The sequence below is a fragment of the Aythya fuligula genome, chromosome 11 (genome assembly GCF_009819795.1).
Source record: "Aythya fuligula isolate bAytFul2 chromosome 11, bAytFul2.pri, whole genome shotgun sequence".
Lineage (NCBI taxonomy): Eukaryota > Metazoa > Chordata > Aves > Anseriformes > Anatidae > Aythya > Aythya fuligula.
Window position 1 is genome coordinate 3320643 of NC_045569.1, and position 24289 is coordinate 3344931.

A 24289-nucleotide genomic window follows, 5' to 3' on the forward strand; every position below is an offset into this window, starting at 1 on the left:
GAGCAGCAGAGAGCATTTCCTGCAAGCATTTTCCTTTACCACCACAGAAAACTTTCCTTTGAAATACTTTGAAGAAGACATACAGTTGCTGTACTAGAAGCTGGCACATTCTCTTGCCTGATTGCAAATCACATCCCCTCCAATTTTCAGTGCTTTGCCCAGCCCCCTTGATTCCAGTTCTTAGAGTTGCAACACAATTAGTGTGATGTGCAAAATAATTAGTCTGATGTCCCGAGTGAAAACAACTGCACCCAACTCAGCGTCAGGGACAGCTGATAAAGGGAGAGTTTTCCCAAAATACAGCCAATAACCCTCCAAGCTACTGGAGCGGGCCCATGGAAGATAATCTCTGATGTTGTCTTAGTAAAGCCTTGATGTTTTTAATCTATAAAATTGTTGCAAGGCATCGTCCCATGCAATAATGAAACTTCCTTCACCCTGACAGCTCCCACTATCTCTTTAGAGAGCCAGGCTTAACTGGTCTTAACACTCTCTTTTGTTTTTTGAAGTACAGTACATTCACTCTTCAATCTTCACTTGGCTATTTCTTCCCTCACCCTGTCCCTCCCCTTTAAAGTGCAACTAACTTAGGAAGTTAAAAATGAATCACTGCAAAAGTCAAGGCATGTTCAAATGAGGATGTCAGGACTATTTTCCCAGATAAATGGATTCAAACAGAGTAGTTCAGGGAGCACATTTGAGAAGGTTACATTAAAAAAAATGCTAGGCAATCCTTCCAACGCAGAATCTACCAGTTTCTGAAAGATCTTAACCATCTAAGAGAGCAAGAGTACGTCTTTCTGACCACAAATCAATCTTACCACGTAGACAAATAATTCTCCATCAGTTTTAAAACTATTTCATGACTGCATTTAACTCATAGAAGCCCAGAGATTTCTCTTAATGAGTGTTTGCCCTGTTTTGTCGTATGTAACACTTTAATTGACACCTAAACAGTTATGCTGCTAATGTAGATTTTACAGATTTCAGTATTTCAGCACCCATTAAGTTTGACTGCTGTCTAAATCAGTAAACTATTGAGAGACTTGGTGGTGTAATTTCATATTGTCAAATACACTATACATTAATGAAAGCTTTCCATTACAAATCAACTGTGTGGAAATAACATTTATTTTCAAAAACAATGCAGGCAGATGTTCTTATGAAGTAATCTAAAAAAAAAAAAAAAAAAAAAAAAAGAGCCAATAAATCAAATTTATTAATAAAGGTTGTAGTGTCAGAAGTAATCTCTTTTTCTGAGAACAAAAATTAAGCTGAAAGTATGTAATTATGAGACAAACGTGACAGAGCGCAGTGCAAGAGGAATATAACCACAGAACTGCACAGGAAGGCAGGCACTACATTTTTATAGATGTGGCACTTGAACTGCACAATAAGTATGCAGCATTAGCAGCTGATAGTTAACTGGCCTCTCTTGAGCAAATCTGCTCAAAAACAAGCTGATATTTATCCAGGATTCCCACTCCGTCATCTCTAGGAGTGCTTAAATAAAGTGGAGCCAGACACACAGTTGTTGTAATGGATGCCATGCCAATAAGCTCCAACAAAGGGACATACAGTAAAAGCGAGCTTCAGTTTTGCTTGGTAAAAATTCAATTTATAACCCGAGTGAATCGATTTTTCATCTGAACAGAGCAGTTTATTTTTCTTCCATAAGAGAGGCAGGAATTTAAGGAAGCGGGTCAGTCTGTGAATCTGTTTGTCTGGGCACCTCATCTCAGTGAATTTGCTCTAAAACAGCCTCCTGCTGCTCCCAAACCGCCTTGTCCTGGCACACACCACGCTGCGCACAGACCAACAATTACTTAGTCAAAAATGCTGCACAAGACAAAAGGTTTCACTCCTTGCCTGCCCCTGGCACCCAGCCTAGTTTTCACACATCCAAGAATAAACCTGAATCAAAAGGAACTCCCTGCTACAAATCTAGCTAGAGAAACTGCTAGCACTGACTGACATTTGAAACAAAATATAATGCACCAGTTTGTAAATACCAACCACAGAACAGGAAAAATAAATAAATAAATAAATAAATAAATAAATAAATAATCACTATTTACACTTACAGCCCGTAAATGCAATATAGCTCTGTACATAAAAGGTACAAAAGCTAATCAAAGCAGCACTGGCTCTGATACTTTACAGGTGAAAACGACTTCCAGTGTAGCAAAGCCCCCCACCCACCTTTGCGTCTTTTAATCATAAGGGTTTCTCCCCTGCCCCTTCTAAATCCAGAAAAAAGAAACAAGGAAAAAATGATATGCAGATACGCCATGTCTGCCTTTGGAAGGCAGGCTCATTTAAAGTGGTGACAGGTCTGCCTTTCATGACTATGAAGCAAGGAATGTGCCTCTTGTTTATTGACGTGTAGTAGAAACATATCATACCAGGACTAGCCCAAGAGTTTGGGACTGTTAAATACAAATACACAAACTGCCACGTCTGCAAAAGAGTAAGAGGCCACAGCTGAGGAAAAGGCTGCTTTAAGCACACCCAACCTACTTCTTTGGGGTTTATTACTATGCAATTCAACCAATTCCTCCTCCCCTTGCTCAGCAAATCCCTCATGTTTTAGCTGATAAGTTGTAGTAGCAAGCCTGTTACACACAATCAGGAGAATTGACAGATAAGAGGTTTAGTTTAAGGATGTAATCAGTGTGAGTAAACACTGGACTGACCCAGCTGTAAACAGTGGTAATAAATGATAATATTTGTCCTGGTCACCTACTGAGCTATTAGACACTTTTCACTACGCAACCATGTAGGTATAATGGCTACAGCATACACAGCACACAGGACTCTCATCTGCTATTGTAAGCAAAACAAAAAACGAGCTTTTAGTTGTTCTTTATTAAGAACTGACATAATTTCTGATTTTTCTTTATTTATTTTAAAAAGACTGCTGCAACTTGTGCAATGTGAATGTCTGACTTGACATAGAGTATCTCAAGCAAAAATAAAGACCTGCAATACTAGAAAATACTTTATCAATTTGAATTTGAGCCTAATTAACTGAATTAAAAAAAAAATGCTGAAGTTGTAGGTTTTTTCACATCATTTCAGTAAACCATTCAAATGCTTGGTTGCTTGAAATTTGTATGTGAATCTCAAGCTAAATTTTCACAGTAACTTATAACCATACAGTAATATCAATTCCCACATATGCAATTTTGGATATCCCAAAATTTTCAGATACAAATATGCAAGGCTACGTTTTGACACAAACAAAACCTGGGATCAAACTGAAATTACACAGCCCTAGCTACCAGAAATAGCTATCTTGACACACCAATAGTCATGATCTGAAATGAAAAAATAGACAATGCTCTTAGAATATTCCTTCTCCATATTACAACATTTGCAGCTCTTAATGAGAAAGATGGCATTAAAGCTAAAGATTTTAAGATGTACACTTCCTCATGCATACACCCGCAATATGTTTGGGAGAGAAAAAAAATCAAAGCACTATGTCATATCAGACCATTATATCAACTGCTTTATGAAACTTCATAAGCACTTCTGTGAAATTACTTCAAAAGGCACTTGGGTGACATGCATCTGACAGTTCAGTTGGAGTAATTCTTTGTGCTGACTCTTCTTTTATATCTTTATTCCATTTCTGTAGATTGTAGATTGACCTTGTTTTTGCTGCTCTTGATTAAAACTTAGCTACAATCATGGTTATAAAGCAATATAAATAGATCCAGGGGAAATTAAACAACTGAAGGCCAAATCTCTGGGGGAATGGTAAATGTAGTAGGGAACTTGTTAATTCTTCTGCACAAGCCCCCTGTGTTTAGAGCAGAGTGTTATGCAGGGTCACAAAACATGTCTTTGCATCATACAGACTTTGACAAATTCTTCACAAAAGCACTTAGATATTTTGTCCAAGTGAGGGGTGAAATACACTTTTCCTCATCTCTCCTCTCTGTAACTAGAAAAGGGTAGGACAAAGAGGAGTTTCAGGGAAGCAAGGAAGTTCTGCTGATCACTACTCAACTTTTTGATAACACGGAGTATATCGCATAAATGAGTCTGTCACTACATAAGTATTTTTCCAGAGGAACTGGACTGAGTAGGAGGACGCCAGTAGATTGTGTAAAACTGGAGTACCAGGAGAAGCAGCAAGGGATTGTGACATCCCTCATGCCACACACCTTCAGGTAACCCCGGTCAGCATAGAAGCAGCTTTCACAGACAGAAGACTTGCAGGCTCTCCAAGCCTCACAGAAACCACCAAACAATTATTATTATTATATTTATACATACACATACGTATGTATGTGTGTGTGTGTGTATATGTGTATATATAAAACATACCCACACACATATATAAAAGAAACAGCTGGGCTCCATTTCATGGTCCTCCAGTCACCTAGCAAGCCCTGGCCAGCCCCTGCAGCCTGCAAGTGCCCCCGCCTGGGGAGCTCCTGGGGGGCTGCGGTGCCCAGCATGGATGCTCCGCTCCACAGGCTCTCCCGGGGACGGCCCTGCGCCAGGGCAAGGCCCAGGTATGTGTGCTCCCATGCTCAAGGCGTTTTCAAAGCTAACAGACCAGTTTTTCCATCCCCTAAGGTGTTTCTGTCTGAAAACGGTTATTTTGCGTGATATCTTGTATGCAACAGAAACAAGAGAGCACCTCGGGTGTACACATTTCTGCCACAACCTGCTTGCCTCCTGGTCTGCATGCATTCAGTGAGACCCTGCGTTGGCTTTGTCACCTAAGAGCAACTTTCTGAAACCCTCACTGTAACTACATCACACAAGGTGGTAGAGCTCTCAGTGAGCAACTAAAGAAGAATGAATTTGCAGAGTGAATTCTTCCTTCCCTCCCTCACTCCAAGTGTAAAAGGCACTAATGGCACCAGAACACGTTGCATTCCCCCATCACCAGAGGCATCCATTTAATTAGTAAAACTATTGCTGCTACTAGCATAAGAACTATTATTTTTCTTTAATTATAATTAATTCCAGGCAGCTTTAAGGACTGTGTTCTTGTGTTGCAGCATCATCATGGATCACATTTTCTTGACTCTGATAAGCAAGAAGCTGCATGATTTTCATCTCTCTGGATGCAGGTTGCAGAAGGAGGTTCCCATCAGTCGTGCCACATAGTTATAAAGAGTTCCTGGCTCCAATAAACCAAATAAGCCTAAAATGGGTTCTTCAGAGCCACTGCTCGTCTTGTATAGGCTCTACCCTCCTAATGGACATATATTTGGCTGTGCAGTGAGCTGTGGCAGGCAAATAAATACCTAGTGCAACAGTGATTACTGGTGATCCTGAGGCAGGGATATATATGCACATGCTTAAAATTCTTTAAGAAAAATTGATCTGAAGACATTGAAAAGTGGGAAATGACCTTCTCTGGACACTCCCTTTGACTTTTGAAGCCACGGAAAGAAGTTTCCCAAACAAACCCTTCCACCAACCAAATTCACTTCAACTTCTGAACACACATTCTGAAACATTATCAAAACAGAACCTGTAACAGCAGATTCATCAAGTCTCGTAACGAAAGACTTGCTGCTAAGTAAAGAGTCAGAACTTTCTAGAGCAGGAAGAAGCAAAGGAAGAATTAAAAATAGAGGCAAAAATGCATGGTATGCACTCAGGAGTCTGCTCCTGTGGCAAATTCAAGTGATAATGGAATTTTACACTTGTCTGGGAAATGGCCTGCTATTGAAAAATAAATGCCAAGACCTTTAACACAAACAAATGTATACGTGAAACTGTGAATACTTATTTTGAGAAAGGCAGCCCTGACACTGATCAGATCATTTAATTCTATTTACATGGTGACTATCATGCTAAATAACCCAGTTAAAAAATACACAGAAATAACTGGGGAGACATAACATTGGAGTAAGTGATCACTTTTCAAAAACATACGGTAGGAACCAACAAGAGATTAAAATGTGGCATAATATTCTTATTGACGTATTTTATGTTCAGGCAGTGTAAAATAGGTTTCAGTGACATTGCTGATTCTGATTTATCATCCTTATCTTTCCATCAGGAGTCCTGTAACCATTTGAAAGTCATTTACAGTAGTTACATCATCAATGCTACCAATCACCAATGCGAATGTCATTGTTTCCCAAACTCACTTTGCTTTCGTTTTCTCCTCTATGTGCTTAGAAGGGAAACCCAATAAAAACATACAGAATTCTTTAAAACTATATTGTAATCTGAGGAAAATTAGTATACTGATAAAATTCACTTTTTTTTTTTTTTTGGGGGGGGGGAAGGATGCCACACAGTTAATGAGTTTGCCTGTGTGAAATTATTGTTTAGTAACTGCATAACAAGAAGACCAAAAAATGTATTTATGTCCTACGACACAGACACCACATCCTTCCAACCCACTGCTCTTTTGTCTCACAGCTCGGTTAAACAGTCAGCTGCTGACAGATGCTCTGGCTAGGAATGGTCACAGATGGTCAGTTGTCCAGTTAACAGACCAGAATGCTCTCCCCTAAAATAGTATCTCGACTGTATGCAGCAGATGAGAATTATCTAAGCATGGTCAAGAGGCCATTTGACCTAGTTAAGACTGCAGGTCAATTCTGATAATTTAGTAAAGATTAATTCTCCACACTACCCCTAATAAACTATCTCAACACATTTCAAATACTAAGTGTCAAGTCCTATAATACATTTCCTGATTATATTATAGATCATATATTTTATTTAAAAAAGTCTCTTTTTTTTTTTTTATATACAAACAGAAGCACCTTCTAACTAAGGGTGATATCAAGACATCTGTACTGATACACTTGGCAAGAGCTACAGAAGGAAACAGAGCCTGATGATCGATGGAAAGACTCCAGTGGGACTCAGAAAGCTCTGTACTCTAATCTTTGTGTTCAGTCCTGCAAATATTTACTAGTACCACTTAAAATATATATATAAAAGAAATAACATTCAGAGGGACTACTAACTACCACACCATGCATGTTACTATCCCATTAATATTTTAAGATAATTGTAGTTCATTTTTACTGCAGTATCCCAGTAAAATTTTCAAGGATGTACAGTAGTGCGTCCTACAGCAATTCTGCAATGACAAACAGTGCCTGTAGAGCAGTGTAGGTGTGAAAAAGGCTACAAATAACAGAGACATAGGCTAGGAACACCAGACAAAAATCTTTGGTATTTTTTCTTCCAACTTATACAAGATTTACAAGACCTCGATATCCAAGCACTGTGCAGCGTATATTTAGGGATAGGCTTATTCCACCAGCAGCATAACTCAAGCTTGCAAACCTTACTGCTGGGAAAATACACGGCCATACCTAACACTGTTGCCTTACATGCCTGAATATTTAAGATCCCTAGGACATCCCTTGGTTTTGTTGTCTTCCAGAACAGTTAAGGAGTATTTTATACACTCACCTAAACCACTGACAGTATACTCCAGATCACTGGCATCCAAGAGAATTGGTCCGTTTTCCTGTTGGCCCTCCTCCTTATAATACAGCTTGTACCCTTGGATAGCTGCAGTGTCCTCAGAGTCCTGCTGCCACTGTACTGTAATGGTTGTACAGTTCATTGGCTCCAAGCGCAGCTCAGGCGACTTTGGTGCTGGTTTTAGAGAAATATACTTATCATTATTAATATGGTATTTGAGAAAAAAAATCTATGCAAAAATGTGGTCGTCCCTCACTCCTAAGTTCACTCAAGATTTTCATTCTAGTTCATTCTTCTTTATTAGGATGTTTGATTCCCTATAGCTAATCTAAAAGCATAATTTATGATAAATCAGGAAAAAGACATTTTTGAATTCAGCCTCTCCACTGTGTAATGTCCAAAATGAAGAAAAGGGTTTGATGCTGAAGAACTATGCTTTTTGATTTTCATTTTTTATTTTTTATTAAACTCATGTAGAACAGGAGAAAACTGTGTTATCATTGGAAACAAGGCTACAAGCTAAAACATTTGATTTAAAGTTTCCTGCCACTGTGTCAAATATGTTAATACCATCATGTGACAAGAATCAAAGATCAACACAAAAATAACAGCTTTTCTTCCTACTGTCGCATGTAAAGCACAAAACAGATTAGCTCCTCACCAATATTTGATCCTAAAACTATTAACTGTGTTTAATTTATTATTCTAGGAGTCAGAAGTTTGTGCAGACTACGCACAAAATCATACATAGAGCACTATTTTCTAGATCATTAGAATAAGAACATGTAATGGGAAAACCTATTTCACATTCTTGTGCTACGTGTCAGAAAAATGTGTAGCCCTCAGATGAAGCCTGCAACTGACCCCACCTCCAAGGTGCCAGTAACATAACAATTACCTTTCACACTTGTAGCTTTTGGAGTCCGGTGGGAAGTCCACAAAGATGCCTCTCCCCAGCCAATCCTTGTTGCAGCAGTGATACGAACCAAGTAGACACTGTCAGGTCTCAGGCCTTCTAGGAGATATTCATCTGTAGACCCTGGAAGCTCCAAAACTTGGATTTTGCTCTCTGTGCTGAGGCGGAAAGACAGACGGTACAGGACCACCTGACCTCTCCTGTATTTTGCAGGAATGGGCAACCAAGAGATGAGAATATCTGTAGGACTCCGGCTCGTCAAACTAATTTCAGGAGCTCTCAAGGGAACTATAAAAGTAAAGGACAAAAGCTATTGAGCGCAGGAAAAAGATGTAAAATTCTCATCCAACACCTTAACCTATGATGAGGTACTTGTAATAAAAAGAGTAAATAATCTAAAAAGTTTTGTAGAGTCTTGTTTATTTTAAGAATAGCTTGACACTGCTCGTACTTCTCACCTGCATACAGCATAGACTTAGTATACAGTGTCGACTTCATACAGTATAGTCCTTTCTGTAAAGCCCTCAACATTTTCATCTCTTATGCTGCCAACAGGAATTGATGGCAATTGGCACCTTACTGCTTTGCCCAACTGACTGTCAAGGTTAGATGGAGAAGCTTAAACTAGGAATCTAGACAATCCCCTGCAGTGCTGAAGACTCTGTGCATATTCCCTTCCACCAACCGTGGTGTAAGGGTAGCATAGTAACTCCTGGCACAGCGACAGGCAGATAACTGGAATGGGCAATGTGGGCGCTGCCAAAGCTTAACACCGGCAGAATTTGTTAATCAGTTCCAATGGGATGTACTAAACAATTTGTTGTTGACATGATGTTCTGGATAGTTAGACCACTGCGCAGAAATAACTCAGTATGTTTTTTATGAAACTCAGATTCCACTAACAAGCACAGACACCACCCCCACACACACATCAAAAACTACCACCTTATCATTTTTTTTGGTATGTCAAATTGTTATTCCAAATTTTCCTTCAAAATTTCCAGAAGACACACTGGGTGTGCAGTTCAAAATCCTAGGCTTCCAACACATTCTCAGCACTGAGGAAGTTCTCAAAGATCTAGAACAATTACTTACTTGATTTAATGAAACATCTTTCAGTGTAAAAAAAGACACTACGTAATATATAATGCTCTTCTGTCAGAATGTTACCTTATTCTCATTCCTTTCATTAGCTAGCTCAGTCTAAGACTGCATGTATCCAGAAGTCTCACTGATGTCACTGGATCCTCAGGGGATGTTAGCACTTGATTGCACATTTCTATTCAGTGCAAATAAAAATGCTCGCTTAAAATGAGTGGTATTTGTCTTACCATCTTCGAGGGTGTGCTGAGTCACATGATCTGACATCTGACTGGCTCCCAGAGGCATATATGCCACAATATAGAAGGTATAGTTGCTTGCTGGATCCAAATCATCAATAATGTAATGGGTTGTATCATTTCCAATGACCACTTGGTACTCTTCATTGTTTAAACCTGCCATAAAACAAGGGTTAAAGAAACAAAAATTTCTGACAATCTCTAAACATCACGGTACTTGGATTTGAGATTTTACCAAGTTATTTCATGATCTTCCCCAGCCTACCTCTATTTTTTCAACCTACTAAGTAGAGTTCTTTTATGCACAGGAGTAACTGTGCCTTGCTGTGGTGTAGATTATGGTGTTTCAGGATTTTCATGAATAAGGGACACTGAATGCAACTCTAAACCCCTTTTTAGAATCAGTCACAACAAACTGTGCCCAATGTACAGTAACACAACACACGAGCTCTAATAGCCTTATCGTTCATAGCAAACTTCCAAATCTATTTGTTTAGAGTCAGGGAGGTTTTTTCAAAACCTATTTACAGAGCTTTGACTATAGCAGACTGGGAGGAATGCAAAGCCTTCACTCCATCAAAACAAAACAAACAAAAAAAATAACAAAAAACCCCGCCCCACCCCCCCCAAACAAAACCAAACAAACAGAAAGAAATTATTCAGTGAAAGGATCTTATTTTAGCCCTGAAAATTCTAGTACATTTGATTGACATTTTTTTTTTCTTTTATTTGGAAAAAGGCCAATAGGAATAGCCTAGAATGAACTTCAAAAGTGTTTTTCTCTTTAATGAGTCGTTAAAAAAAGGAGAGAAAAAAAGAGACAGGAAAAAAAAATCTCAGCAATTCCCATTAAAATATGCATAGCAATGCAAGCAGCAGTCTTGTCTTTGTGGGGCTTTATTCCTATAGACGAAGGCTATAAAGTGGAATACGTGTGGTGAAGGCTGCTGTGCTAACGAACAATTCACCAAATGCACGTCAACTTAATCAAAACGCTGTAAGAGCCAGCTCCTCCTCTTCACAACTGAATTTATAAACAAAACGAAAGGCAAATTCCACCATTAAGTTTTCCCACATTTATGAATTAACTTGATAGGATTTTAATTAGACAAGATTACGAGCATCTCACAACAGACTAGTTAATGGCTTGTTAATTACGAATTGCAAGGCACGATTTCTGACCTGCCAAACAAGATCCTTGAGCTCAAATTAAAAGGACTTGTTCTCTCATTGAATGGATTGCTAGGCCTCATGCAGAGGCCCTAATGAAACAGCCATAATAGAGAACAAGGCTTGCCTTCCACCACAATCAGTGTTCCCTTTGTGCCTTTTCTGAATCCCTAACAAGGAATTAACACACTCCAACATGCACGCTCATCAGACCCTTATTCTTCTCGCTACTATGACCCCGATTTGAATGCAAAATATTCTGCTTAAAAGAAACAAAAAAAGAAAAAACAAAAAAGCAAAAAACACGACAAACCAAAAAACGCCACACCACCTGTTAGTTTATTCAACTAACTTCATTAACACCTTTTTTTTTTTTTTAATTTAAATAAGGAAGAGGACTTGAACGTCTTTTTATAGGGAAGCAGCAGAATGCTCAAGTTGTGAAATTAAACGATGAGTGATGCTATCTTTTGTATTCAAAGCACCTACCACATTGTGAACTCTACAGAAAATTCTCAGGAACTGCATATGATTAGTGTATTGTCCAGGTTTCCTTTATGTTTCAGACTTATGGAATCATAAGCATCAGTAGGAGACTTAGCCAGCATTTTGTTATTTTTTGTAATAAAACCTTACCCACTCACACTGACAAATACGGTTCCTAAATAAACCACAGAGCAATACATAAAGGAAAAAGTTACACACATAAGAAGCTTTAAGCAAGTCAGATATGCTCCAGTTAAGTTGGAGACATCTGAGGTTCTTTTTAATATTAATTAGGGTCTGAAATTGTGAGGGTGGACCGAGGGAAGACAGGCTGAAGAAAATGACGACAGCAATACCTTGATCCAAACCACTTACACAAAGTACCCAGAATTCTTACAAAGTAAGCCAGACACGGCAATGTCAGTGAATTTTAGCAACTCTGAGCCCAGGTATTGTGTGAATGTCATCTCACTGAATCAAAAGATTATCCTTTAATTTACATTTCTTCAAATATAGTTGCCCTAAAATAGATTACAGAACTAACTGATGCGATACTTCCTCGCAAAGGCATGCTTTCTAGATTTTTAATAATGCCTCTGACGTGGGCAACATCCTCTGAAAGGTTGACAGACTACCTCTTAGAAAGTAACTATTTTTACAGGACTGCTGTCCACTAGCCTTTGAACACAAATATATTTTCTACAATACAAAACAAGCCAAAAATGTTTTAATGCCCTGATGCAGAACTTCTGGTACCAATTAAAAAGGCACACAAATCACCCACATTTTGACTCCCAGCACTGAAATTATTCTGCATAACGTAGCCCCTCCCACTCCCCACTGGGGAGTTTTTAATGTGAAAGGATACACAACAGCCTTACGTGAAATAAACTTCACAAGGCTGTCTGGAAAGATTAACAAAATGAGTATTTGAGAAAGCAAGTTTAAATAATACAGCATTTGGTGGGTTTGGTTTTGTTTTTATTTCACAAGACACAACCTTTGTATACGCAGGACGCAGCGACTGCAGAACAATTCTGCAGAATACAAGTTTTAGATTTTTCACTACTGTGAAGGAGTATTTCCTGCACAAATACAAGCTTCCCTAAGGACAATTTCCCAGTTTTCTTTGAAGTTACCCAGTCTCTGCTCTCTACACTGGCACCGGACATACAATTACCCAGATAGCTTATCTAGTGTGACTTTATTCATATTAGCTTTGAGTGGGGGTTGTGAGCACAATACCTCAGTGACTGAAAGTGTAGGGGGTAATTTCCCGCACCCCTTGTCCTCATTATCTTTTAAAACTCTTTCCTTCCTTCCTTCAGACAAAATTCTCTTGTGTCCTGAAAAATCCCACTTGCAAAAGCAAAGGCAGCTATTCCTGCATCAGTATTAGAGTAATTAAGCTGTCCTTCCTGTCCTCTGCTTAGCAGATGGCAGACTGGTATTCCACACAGAGCTGAGCATCTGCAGTCCTGTCCTTGAATAAACTAGTTACTGAATAGAAATGAAAAAAGAAATCAGTCCTCCTAGAAAACAGAGCTGCATTACAGCTTAGTTTAAGCCACACACCAAACAAAATTTCAGGTCCTTCGGCAGTCACTTCTCTTACTTAAGAACAATGCCTGTTTTCTATCACCCTAAAGATTTCCTTAACTTAAAGGAATCGCATAACAATAAGTGATTAAAAATGTCTAGTTATTCATTTTTCTTGTAATTATCCATTCCCTGTTACATAGGAATTTATATAATATTTAAGAGGCTACAGTAAACAGTTCACAGCTATTTCCACATATTTTGAAAGTTTGTATATTTCTCACTGTAGGAGAGCAAGGGGTGAAAGGAGAGCAAATTTTCTCACTAAGTCAATATTCTAAGAGATAATAGCTAAAGCCATGTCAATTATTCTCCTCCAAAACACATGGAAATCTGTAAAGTCACAAGAACTGGGGGATATAGACAGAAGAGCTGAATCTAGTGAAAATTTCAACTATGTAAGCCTCCAGGACTCTGGTATATGTTCTGTCCTTCCTAGCCAAGCAAACACATGGAAGAGAGCTAGGCAGAATTTCCCCCTGAGGACAAATTGAGGGAAACCTAGACATTAGTAGGGAGGTCCCAACTTTTAAAGCCCATTGCTGACTTCAAAATCTGTTCACTGGAATGATGAAACAAAGGTGAGTTGGAAGGCCAATCAGTCCCACAAACGAGATGATTTGGCTAAAGCATTTTTGCCCATGCACTTCTGTTGGTTACAATATGGATTTTTATGCTGTTATGCTCTGATGAAGCCCTGGTCATGAGCCATTCAAATTCGGCACCTCTTGGACAGACATTCAAGTTCTTACTATATGTAAGTATATAACAGTATACGGATACACATTAAATTAAAGTGCTTACCTTCCGCTTTCATGTAATGCACAGAGTATGCAATCACTTTGTCTGAATTATACAGTGGCCTCTCCCACGCTAGCAGGATTGCTGAGCTTGACATCGTTTCAGCATGGACATTGTAAGGTGCGCTGGGTCTGTCTTCTGACATAACTACAGTAAGCCTGGCCCTGGAGAGCACCGATCCCTGACTGTTCTCAGCCATGCACTGATAAATGGCATCATCTTCAGGAATGATCTGGTTAATCACCAATTTACTGAATCCAAAAGGAAGAAAAAAATAAAAAAAGGAAAAAAGAAAAAAAGAAAAAAGCTTACATCTTGAATAAATGTAGCCCTATAGAATGCAACAACAGTTACATTTCCTCTATTTCATGAGTTTAGATGATTTGTACTTCACAAACTTTTCAATTAGAAATTAATGTGCTGTTGTGAAATTTAGCAACCTGTAGTGTTACTCAAAACCTGCCATATCAGTATTCATGTTTAGGCCTGCAAAGCCAGGCACAGTGAAAATAAGCCTGTAAATCTCTTGCTCCCTGCAAATAGCATAACCTTAGGGTTGTTATTTCTTAACCAACTCTTTAATATGAGCTATTCACTATACAGGAGTAAAACAGGCCTCAAACAACTTGCAAGATTCTGGTCTGTACTACACTACTGTAAATCTAGAGTAACTCCATTGTGAAATCACTTCAGTTTCCTCCCTGGTAATGTAGAGAACACAAAATCTTCATTGAGGATTTTAGGTATTGGCTAACATGCATTCCTTCTGTCTGTGCAGTGTCCATAATGTTACACTTAATTTTGTTTCCATGAGTTATATCTTGTTTGGCTATATTTTGTTACTGGAATCTCATCCTTCCATAAGAACTGTATTCTTCACAGGCACATCTCTCATACACACTTCTCATGCAGCAATGGATATCTTACCTGTTGTACATTTTTATTCTGCCATTGGAGTGTATCCTCCTTCCATTTTTCAGCCATGAAATTTTGGGGGCAGGAATTCCTTCTGCCTGACAGGCAAAACGAGCAGTACCAGCTCTAGGCCTTGTTAAACTTTCTGGCCATTCCACAAATGAAGGTGGAGCTACAGGTAAGTAACAAGCAAAACAATCAAGCCCACATAAATGCCAGGACAGTCAGACTAAGAAAGAACTTTCCCACACACAAGCCCCTCTCCTCGGACCACTCAAGCATAAATATACCCATGCAGAAAGCTCATTTTGTGTGAAAAAAGCATGTTTAAAAACACATACTCCCTCCACAAAAAAGCAACACTGCTACACATTTTTGATTTTGCATTTATAAATACAAACAATAAATCAAACTCCAGTCTACAACAAACTGCTAATGACTCACATAAGTGTATTACAAATTTTTACTTTGTCACTAGATTTTGTTTTGGAAGTCAGCCTTCCCAGACGAAACACTGCACCTGCCTCTCTCTAAGTGCAAATGAACTATTAGTTTATAACTCAAATGTTGAGTGCCTGGCGCATCTCACGTGAGTCAAGAGACAAAAGAATGCAGCCACAGATCTGTGATCCGTTTCACCTTGGCAACCTCCCTAAATCCAACCCCCTACAAAGCACAGCTCAAGCCAGAAGCATGATGTTGAAACAAAGCAGAAGTCAAAGCAGGCTCACCCAGCACAGTGAGAGTTGCCATTGCTACTGTGAAGTTTCGTGTGCCAGGAATAGTGGCTCGACAGACATACACGCCTGCATGCTGCACCTTCACGTCAGAGATCATGAGGTTCCCATTTCCAAGGACACGAGTATTGAAGACATCAATGGACTTATGGTCTATTTGAGACAGTGGGAGAAGTATGGTTAGGAAGTTGCTCAAATAACCCATCTGAATAACGTTGCCTAAATAGTAATGGCATGGATTTGAGTTTAAAGGTCAAAAAATGCAAAGGAAAATCACAGATGAGTTTTCAGAGATTGCCATTTTGTATTGGCTTTGCACTTAACTCTTAGTTATCTGACCATTCAGACAGTTAGGTTACTCCACTTAGTAAGTTGATATATCTAATATTCTCCATCACAGCTAAAAGCTAATGCCATTTTCCCAGTTACACTCCTCATCTGTCTTGCACTAAGATTCAGTTCATCACTACTTATGGGGATCATCCACCTCCATTTGAATTATGCTGGGGATAAAATAAACATATTTGATAACCATATATTTTATTTTTCTAAGGAAAAAGTCCTTAAGCTAACTGTCACACTTTTTTTTTTTTTTTTTTAATAAAACTTGTTTGTCCACAAGAGCTGCTGAATCAACCAGGAAACACAGTTATTTCTCCCACTTCTAGAAACAGAAGGTAGGAAAACTTATAGTCTTGACTTTCCCATTTAGGTATGTATAAAGGAGACGTGAAAACACGCAATTTGCATAGCAAAAAGAGGTGCCAGTGATGAACATTCTTACTCCTATTGCATTCCCTCTCTTCTTTTCCTCTTCCAGTCAGATTACTTGGGCTCTAAGGCAATCCAGGGTCTGAACAGCCCATTAATACAAAGTCCAAATCCCATTCACATGCCGCTTCTAAGGAGAATAGGGGGAGAAACATTTACAGGATTGTTTTCTAGGATGCAGTCTCTCCAATCTGCCCTAATTTACCAGTGATTCTATTCCGATTCACAGGTTCCTGGAGGTCACTGCCCCACCCGGCACCTTGTCCATAACGTACTGGGGGCAACTCAGGACTGATAACAGAAGCAGGCAAGCCTCAGGAAACCTCAGGGGTTCTCTACAGCAGTATGGAAGTACGTGACAAAGCGTTTCACTTATCCTACCCTAACCTACAAATCATTGCTTACTACATGAAGCCTCAGAACAGTAACATAATTGCTGAAATCCTTTCTTTCCAGTTTCACTTCCTCTCCACAGGCTGAATGTTGTATGCTGTAATTTTAAGACCTACCTAACCGGCTCCATGAGATGATTGGCTTTGGATTCCCTGTGGCTACGCACTCCAGTATGACAGTTTGATGAAGAGATGCCGTAATGTTTTGAGGACCAGCTATAATAGCTGGCTTGTGAAAAGGCTTCAAATCTGAAGCTTTGGAGAAAAATAAAAATAATAAATAAAAAGAACAAAGAAAATGAGGGCAATTAAACAAAAGCTGAGTTATATATATTTTTAAAGGATGCTTAAAGTTAAATATACATCAAATACAAATTTCAGTAACTGTAAAATATATATATATATATATATTGAACAATATTTTGGCCACAAGATATAAGTAAAATTATGATTTTGCAGAGTGGTTCAGAGGGCAGTTACAGCCCTTCAATGCAATTAAGTGTTTTTGCTACACTACTAGGACAACTAAAATATTGTGGAAAAATCTCACATGCTGAGTACCTGGAATAACACTCAGTGTTGCCTCAGTGCTCTTACGTCTACTGCCTATTGTTGTGGCAACACATCGGTAGTTCCCAGCATCCTTCTGTTCAACACCATAGATTTGAAGAACTCCTGTAGGTAGAGCGGTTATTCTGTCAAAGAAACAAAAAAGAAATGTAGATAAATGTTCCACCAGTGAAAGGAGTATTTGGTTTATAAATAGCCATTGCTACACTGACCTGGAACAGCAGGCTGGAGACTAAAAAACATTCTCTATACATGACTCGCCTCTCTCCATTCCTCAACTACAGGCGCGATTCCCTGACTAACACCAGCATGAGAGCAGAAGAATCTGTTTTAGCCAGAAGATCTTTCTCATCCTCAAAAGTAATCATCCCAGCCTTCTTTAGCCAGCTACCATGTCCATATTATTCAAGTTGGTGGGTTTATTTGGCATCAATTTCTGCTACTGTAGCCTAATAAACATAACATTTCCAATAAACCCACCTATGCTTTCAACTTTTATGTTTCTCTTTTCACCTTCCTTTGCATGCTAGGTGTCTTAAACATGTTCAACAAAAGTTACATGCCAAGAAGGATGGGAGTAGGTTCAATGATCGTGGTCTGGCCAGGGAGAATACCCAGCACAGAACGGGCTATAAGCTTCAAGTTAATGAACTCAAAATACAAGTCTCCCTGAGCACAATTTCCCTAGTATGAAGTGTTTTAACTCAGTTTTCTACATACATCGTTCTTCATAGGGTCTTAAAAAAACAAAAAGGGAAAGAAAAAAACATCCACAGGTTCAGCATCAATTCTTCTACATTGCACCTGTGAAAACAATCCCACTAATTCAAACTATCCCCACAGAAAAAGTCCTCTTTTTCTGTATCCCACAGCAATTCCCATTCCTAAGAATGACTTGCATGTAAAATTTGTGAGTAACAATTCACAGGTCAATGGACATTCTCTCATTCTATGTTTATTGCACACACAACAGCAAGTGACTGGCCTGTGCTCTTGACTCTAACCACACAACTATTACTGTCTCATTAGTAGTGAACATACTACACAGATGGACCCTTTTTAATGTACTGTCATTGCAAGTATTCAGATTTTATTCTTGTAGTAGGCCCAAAATTATCACAGAGAATAAATGACATTCTAAAACGTGTAAGTTTACTTACCTGTCCATGGCTACAGGTAAAGTTGTTCGATTCACTTCCCATGTCACAACGGCAGGAGGGTTTGCTGTTATTTTACAGACAAATCGAGCTACTCCACCTTCCTGAACCTCAGCTGAAAGTGGCTGGACTTCAAATGCAGAAATGGCTAAAAATAAAAGGAGATATGAGTTGAAGGAGTCAAGTGGGGAAAAAACATTGGCTAAACCAAACTCCAGATCATAGGTCAACTTGAAAGAATACTCCAAAATACTTCAAATAGTCCTCTTTTCTACATGGAAAGAAAGACTGGTCTAATTACCTTATAAACTTTTCTCAACACCTGTTTTCATTGGTTGCAGGTATATTAAAAATAATTTTATTTTAACTTAATTTGGTTTAAAAAAATATATATCAACCAAAATTACCATGAATCTCTCAAATAGAATGAGGTGAACAAGTTGACTGGTGTGCAACTAGAAAGCATACCTGTTATTAAACTATTGAAATTCACATTGATACAAGAACCTTGGGTCCCGCTACACTTCATCAAAAAAAAAATCTGACTGCAATAGAAAATTTCTGGAACAACACTTGAATCCCAGTCATACTTCAGTCATTTAATAACACTCACTTCAGTAAAAGCATTTGCAGAGTTGGACAAGTTGGCTTGATTGAAGAAAAAAAAAAAAGAAAAAAAAACAGAAAAACCCTACAACAATCTCAAAATTTTAACCAACACTTTCATCCCAAAGGTCCAAGTGAACACACATTCCCTATAAAATTTCAAGCACTTACGACTTCAGGAGTAAAACTGAACCAACTCAATTTTACAAAATAAAAAAAAAAAAAAATATTTATATATTAAAATGTTATTAAAATTTATTAAATGTTATTAAAATTGAGCCAACTCCTTTTTGCTCCAAAAAGGAGCAAAATTGAGCCAGCTGAAATGTCAGATCAATAAATACCTGCCATCTAACAGGCACCTAAGAAATTGATCAGGAAATAAAAGCTGAAGGGAAAGGAATATAAAAGCCTCTAATTAATTGCTCTATTTACTGCTGCTCACTACATAATTAACACAAAGAGCATCTATTCAGCGGCAACTCATTTTGGATAACTCACAACATGAATAATTCCACATGCATTCACATTCCCTGTAATTGCACAGGGCACAATCTCTGTAAAAACTCCATGATACTAATTTGTTTCTAAAATCAGATTTAGAGTAAACTTCTACTCTTGTGTAAATTCTAAAACAACACAATGTAGCAGACAATATTAGTAAGTTACCCATCTCTTAACTTTCAAGTTTTGTGTTGAAAGAATTCCTCTACGTTGTTTATTAATTGAATTTGGTTTATATCATATTAGCTGTAAGGTGTTCTCAATAATGCCCTGCTGTATATGGTGCATGTCCAGCACTGATGCACACCAAGCATCTTAATGAATGCTTCCTCCCACCAGCACTACCCCACAATTTAATACTCCTGCACAGCATCAATAAATTACATTTTGGAGTGTGAAGGAAACGTGCCATCACTTGATTGCTTTCCCCTCCATGCACAAACTAACTCCTAACACTGACTTAACCATGTAAGTCAAAGATTCCTATTACTAGGATAGCTATTTCATACCCCTGGTCAAAATAAATCTTTTCTTTTTTCCCACTGCATTTTGGTAGTTCCATCAGCACTATGGGAATGAACAGTCCTAATGATACCCGCCGAATCCAAGTGTTGCAGTGTTGTGAGCAGCCCTCCCAAAAAAGCTGGCTAACAAGACTACCAAACCACCCTTTCCAGCAAAATCACCTGAAAGCACTTGCCACCACGGCCATTGGAATCCAGGCCTGGCACCTTAAACGTGATTGAGAACCAGGACACATGCAGAGATGCTCTGGTATCTGTGCTTAAGATCAGCTCCATGCTTGGCTGTGGCTTTTGGCAGCAGGTCCCCACAGCCCCAGCACAGCTGGCTACTTACCCACCTTCACCACAGAGAGAACCAGACTCACTCACCAGCAGAATTTAACCCAGTTCCCTATGTTGTGCATTCAGTTATTCCTTTCACTTTTGAGCAGTAAGAGATTCATAAACCTCACAGTTAAGTCCTAATTAACCACTTAATTAAAAAACAAACAAACAATCAAAAAAGCCACAACATACCACAACATACATTAAAAGCTGCAAGAGAAGCCTTACAGGTGGATGGGGGTGGAGATGGGACAGGGAGAGGAAACATTGGAGCAGTTTTCTCCCTAAGTAGATATTTTCTTTTGGTTGCTAAGAAATCATCAGAATGAAAACAAAACATAAGAGTTCTTTTCTACAGACCAAAGTTCAATTTCACAGAGCTGAGATTCAGTGCAAGGCAAACTGCATGTATACCAGATTGCTTCTGTGACTCTAAACTTGGGGGATTTGCTTTCTGCTGAATTTGATGCTGTCCAACGCTACTGTAGCTTTCCACTACAGAAGAGCAAAACAAAAGCATCCAAACTCATCTTACTTCCTCCCTTCCTCATCCATTCTAATCCCTGTAGCATAGTTCTTTGCATCCATTACCTATTTATTGAAAGCATGATGAAGCAAGCTGAGCAAGTCTGCTTAACTTTCAAAATAAAATCTCTCGGAATGTAATAAAGGTATAATAAGAACAGCACAAATCAACATAACAGCAGTCTTGGAGCCACTGTGTAGTGCAGTGCAGACGTACCACACAGCCCGTGAGGTAAGAAAGGACTGTTCTGACAAGGCAGAGAGGTCTCAGCAAAGCAAAGCTCGTACAGACTTCTAAAAGTTTTGTCTCTAGAGGAACTATAAAATCACACCAAAGATTTCCTTATAGCACTGAGATTATTTAAAAAGACAGTGTGAGAATACAAATCTAATATATGGCTTTTATTTATATATGTGTGTGTGTGTGTGCCCTATATAATAAATACTACAATATATATTATATACACATAAACATATATAATTATTTATTCCAATGCACCCTGTACATTACAGCTAAAGATTAAAGACAGAAGAGAGCTTCTCAAGAACTCCACAAAATTCAAGAAAATTAATAATACAAGAACAAAACAATGTTACAACAGCAAGTAAGAACAGACTCAACTATGTTATTTAGAAAATGCAATAAAAAATTTTAGGCTAATATCTAAAGAACATTTTTCCACCTGAGCAGGACAGAGGTATTGCCTCCAAAATTTAATCTTTAATGACAGCAAAAGTCAGAATTGCAGAGAACGGCACAAAATCTTCAGAAAAAAAAATCATTAACATCACTAAATGTCATTTAAGAAATGAGAAAAAAAAAAAAAACCACTTTTGTTCATCTCCCAATCATTCTCAATTTATAAATTGTTTATCAGTTTAGCTCAATACTTGCTCCTTCTGTATCTTGTTTCCTTACGCAAAGCTGTGGTTTCTTCTTAACTCTGACTTTATTTGTGCCAGTAAAATCTGTTTTTACAAGTCTATTGCTGTCTCATGAAACCTGACCTCTTTGTAACAGACTTGTTTTCATGGCAAACGCTGATACCAACTCAGAACCCCAAGAACAAGTCATTAAAGCAGTGCTGTTAAGAGGCCAGAGCTCTATAAAATGGATAAGAAACAAAGTCTCAAGAGACTTGCGTTGTTCCTGAAAACAACCCTGCAAAACATAATAAATGTAAGTGCCTTTTTATTTGAGGTTTCCCCCTCTTCTCCAGTCTATTTAATCATTTTGTTCCCAGGTTTATAGCCGAAAAAAAACACAAAACAATTAATGTTACTCCAAGAAGCTGGTGCTCCCACCTTTTTTTTTAACTTGCAGGGTACCAAATGCTGCACACAGAGGAAGAAAACAATTATTATAAACTCAATTACTATAAACTATATTTATTTTTTAAAATTATTGCAATTTATGTAAAGGGAGCAGATGTTTGTATAGTTACTTTTGAGTACAAATATTTGTGATGGCATAAAACACCCAGTTCTGGCCAATATAGTTATCCACACAGAAGGGAATCAGAGTTCAATTCAGGTATGAGTTCCCGCATTCACCACTGAGGCAAATATCCTCAGGCTCAAATGACAAATGATGACTTTTCAACACACGGTGATTAAATATTACAGAAACACTGCTTCTGTCTTCCATGACATACATGTATTGAAAACTATCCTGCACACACAGAAGAAAACTGTACTTAAATTCAGGTTTAGATAGATTTAACAGTTATGTTCCAATAAAGTCAAAGACTTAATGAAATGCTCACCCCTCTTTTTTTTTTTTTTTTTTTGTTGTGCTAAAATACAGCAGTCCTTTATTATTTTTAACAATAATAATCATTTCCTTCACTCCTAAGTGAAGGAAATCATGGAATTAAGTGAAGGCAGATTGCTCATGCAAACTCAAATCCAGATGACTTTGGATGGTCCCTTACATCCTGCACTTTCTACCTGTGTACTAAAACCAGATGCTGTGGGCAGGTCAAGGCTGCCTCGTGATCTTTATGTCCCTAAGTTTTTTTCTGAATGAGCCTTCTTGAAAGGCAAAAGAAATTCCAACAACCTACGTATTTATTACTTCTAAATCTTGCTGATTTTCTCACACATACCAGTTGATACTAGCCCAAGACTGAAGTGTAATTGTATAATAAAGAAATTGAAAGAATGGAAGACAAAACCCCTGAACTGAAACAGCAGCAGAGAATTGGGTTTCACCTAACCAGACTGCAGCAAATATTGTGAAACTCTTCAAATCAAACACTTGTGTGTTTCTCAAGAGATAATGGCCACTCAGATAGATGAGCTACTCAGGTGGAAACAAAAGTGCCTAATGGCATCATGCCATTTCTAGAACTTACGTGTTAATAGTATTGAGAATTAAACAATAGCCCTAACCTGCAAATGAAACCTTTTTTTTTTTTTTTTTTTCTTTTTTAATTCTCAGGTGAAGAGGTGAAGAGGTTTCACTTGGGAAAAATAAGCTTGTATGTTAAGAAAAAGCTACGTCTATTTCCTGAGCAATGTGTTTCAGGATAGCATGTGATAAATTTAATGTGTTTTTCTCCTCTTGATCTAATTTTTGTTGTACTCTCTCCCTGAAACAGTTGATAAAAAAATGCAACAAATACATAGTGTATTAGATTTTAGTACTGTAGCCAACTTGCACGTATTCGCCTTGAGTGTAGTGTGATTCCTCCATCCTTGCAGGAGTGAGGCTTACAACTGATTACGAAAGTTTTGCCATTCCTGTTAGCTGGCTATATGGACACATATTTCCAAATGATATGTCACTCAGGTGGCCACTCTAGTCTGGATCAGGAATAACACATGAACACTGACAGATCCAGCTGTGGCAAACCTACACACATGCAGATGTCCTCCCCATTTCTGATGCAGCAGTTTGAGTACACAAAGCTGGGGCTATCACCAAGTGATCTGATGGGTGGGTCTTTGCCAAATTATCCAGGAGATGTCAGTGGAAATTAAATGAAGTAGTTAGGTATATACAGTTAAGTGTGTGTGTGCATATAAACTGTAAGTGGGTACAGTTCAGAGGTGAATTTCACACAAATGGAGCACTGTGGGTACAGTTATAAGTAACTGTATGTGAAAAGCATTCTGTATGGGCTACCACAAGCACGGTGATTTCTTACATCCACCCTTAAAATTTTGATCAAGTCTTGTTTGATCTACAATTATAATGCATAAAAATGTTAGATTTCATGACAAAATGGAACCTGACCCACAAGGAATGATTAAAAGAGCTAGGACCTCATTAGTCCTGGGAAAGGAAACCAAGGAGAGAAACAGCTGCCTTACAAGTATATAAAGGAGGTATTAGAGAGGACAGGGAACGATGACTCTCATTAATCACTAAAAACAGAAAAAGAAGAAATAGGCTTTAGCTGTAGTGGAGGAAGTTCAGATGAGTTTGATAAAGGAAAAGATATTCATGAGGTGCAGGCAGGCAAGGGAGGCAATACAACAATTACCAAAAGGGGTGGCTGGGCTGCTACCCACCC

General features: G+C 38.3%; 1 protein-coding gene across 1 annotated transcript in view; it reads right to left on the minus strand.

Annotated features, from left to right (window-relative positions):
* PRTG (protogenin) overlaps positions 1 to 24289 on the minus strand; it is a 79031-nt gene that overhangs the window by 27300 nt on the left and 27442 nt on the right. The window contains exons 3-11 of the mRNA XM_032195233.1: positions 18289 to 18433; positions 17120 to 17253; positions 16676 to 16813; positions 15390 to 15548; positions 14671 to 14830; positions 13747 to 13994; positions 9679 to 9843; positions 8330 to 8635; positions 7417 to 7605 (exon numbers count right to left, since the gene is read on the minus strand). Coding sequence (XP_032051124.1) covers positions 7417 to 7605; positions 8330 to 8635; positions 9679 to 9843; positions 13747 to 13994; positions 14671 to 14830; positions 15390 to 15548; positions 16676 to 16813; positions 17120 to 17253; positions 18289 to 18433 — 1644 coding nt within the window. The remainder of the gene's footprint in view (positions 1 to 7416; positions 7606 to 8329; positions 8636 to 9678; positions 9844 to 13746; positions 13995 to 14670; positions 14831 to 15389; positions 15549 to 16675; positions 16814 to 17119; positions 17254 to 18288; positions 18434 to 24289) is intronic.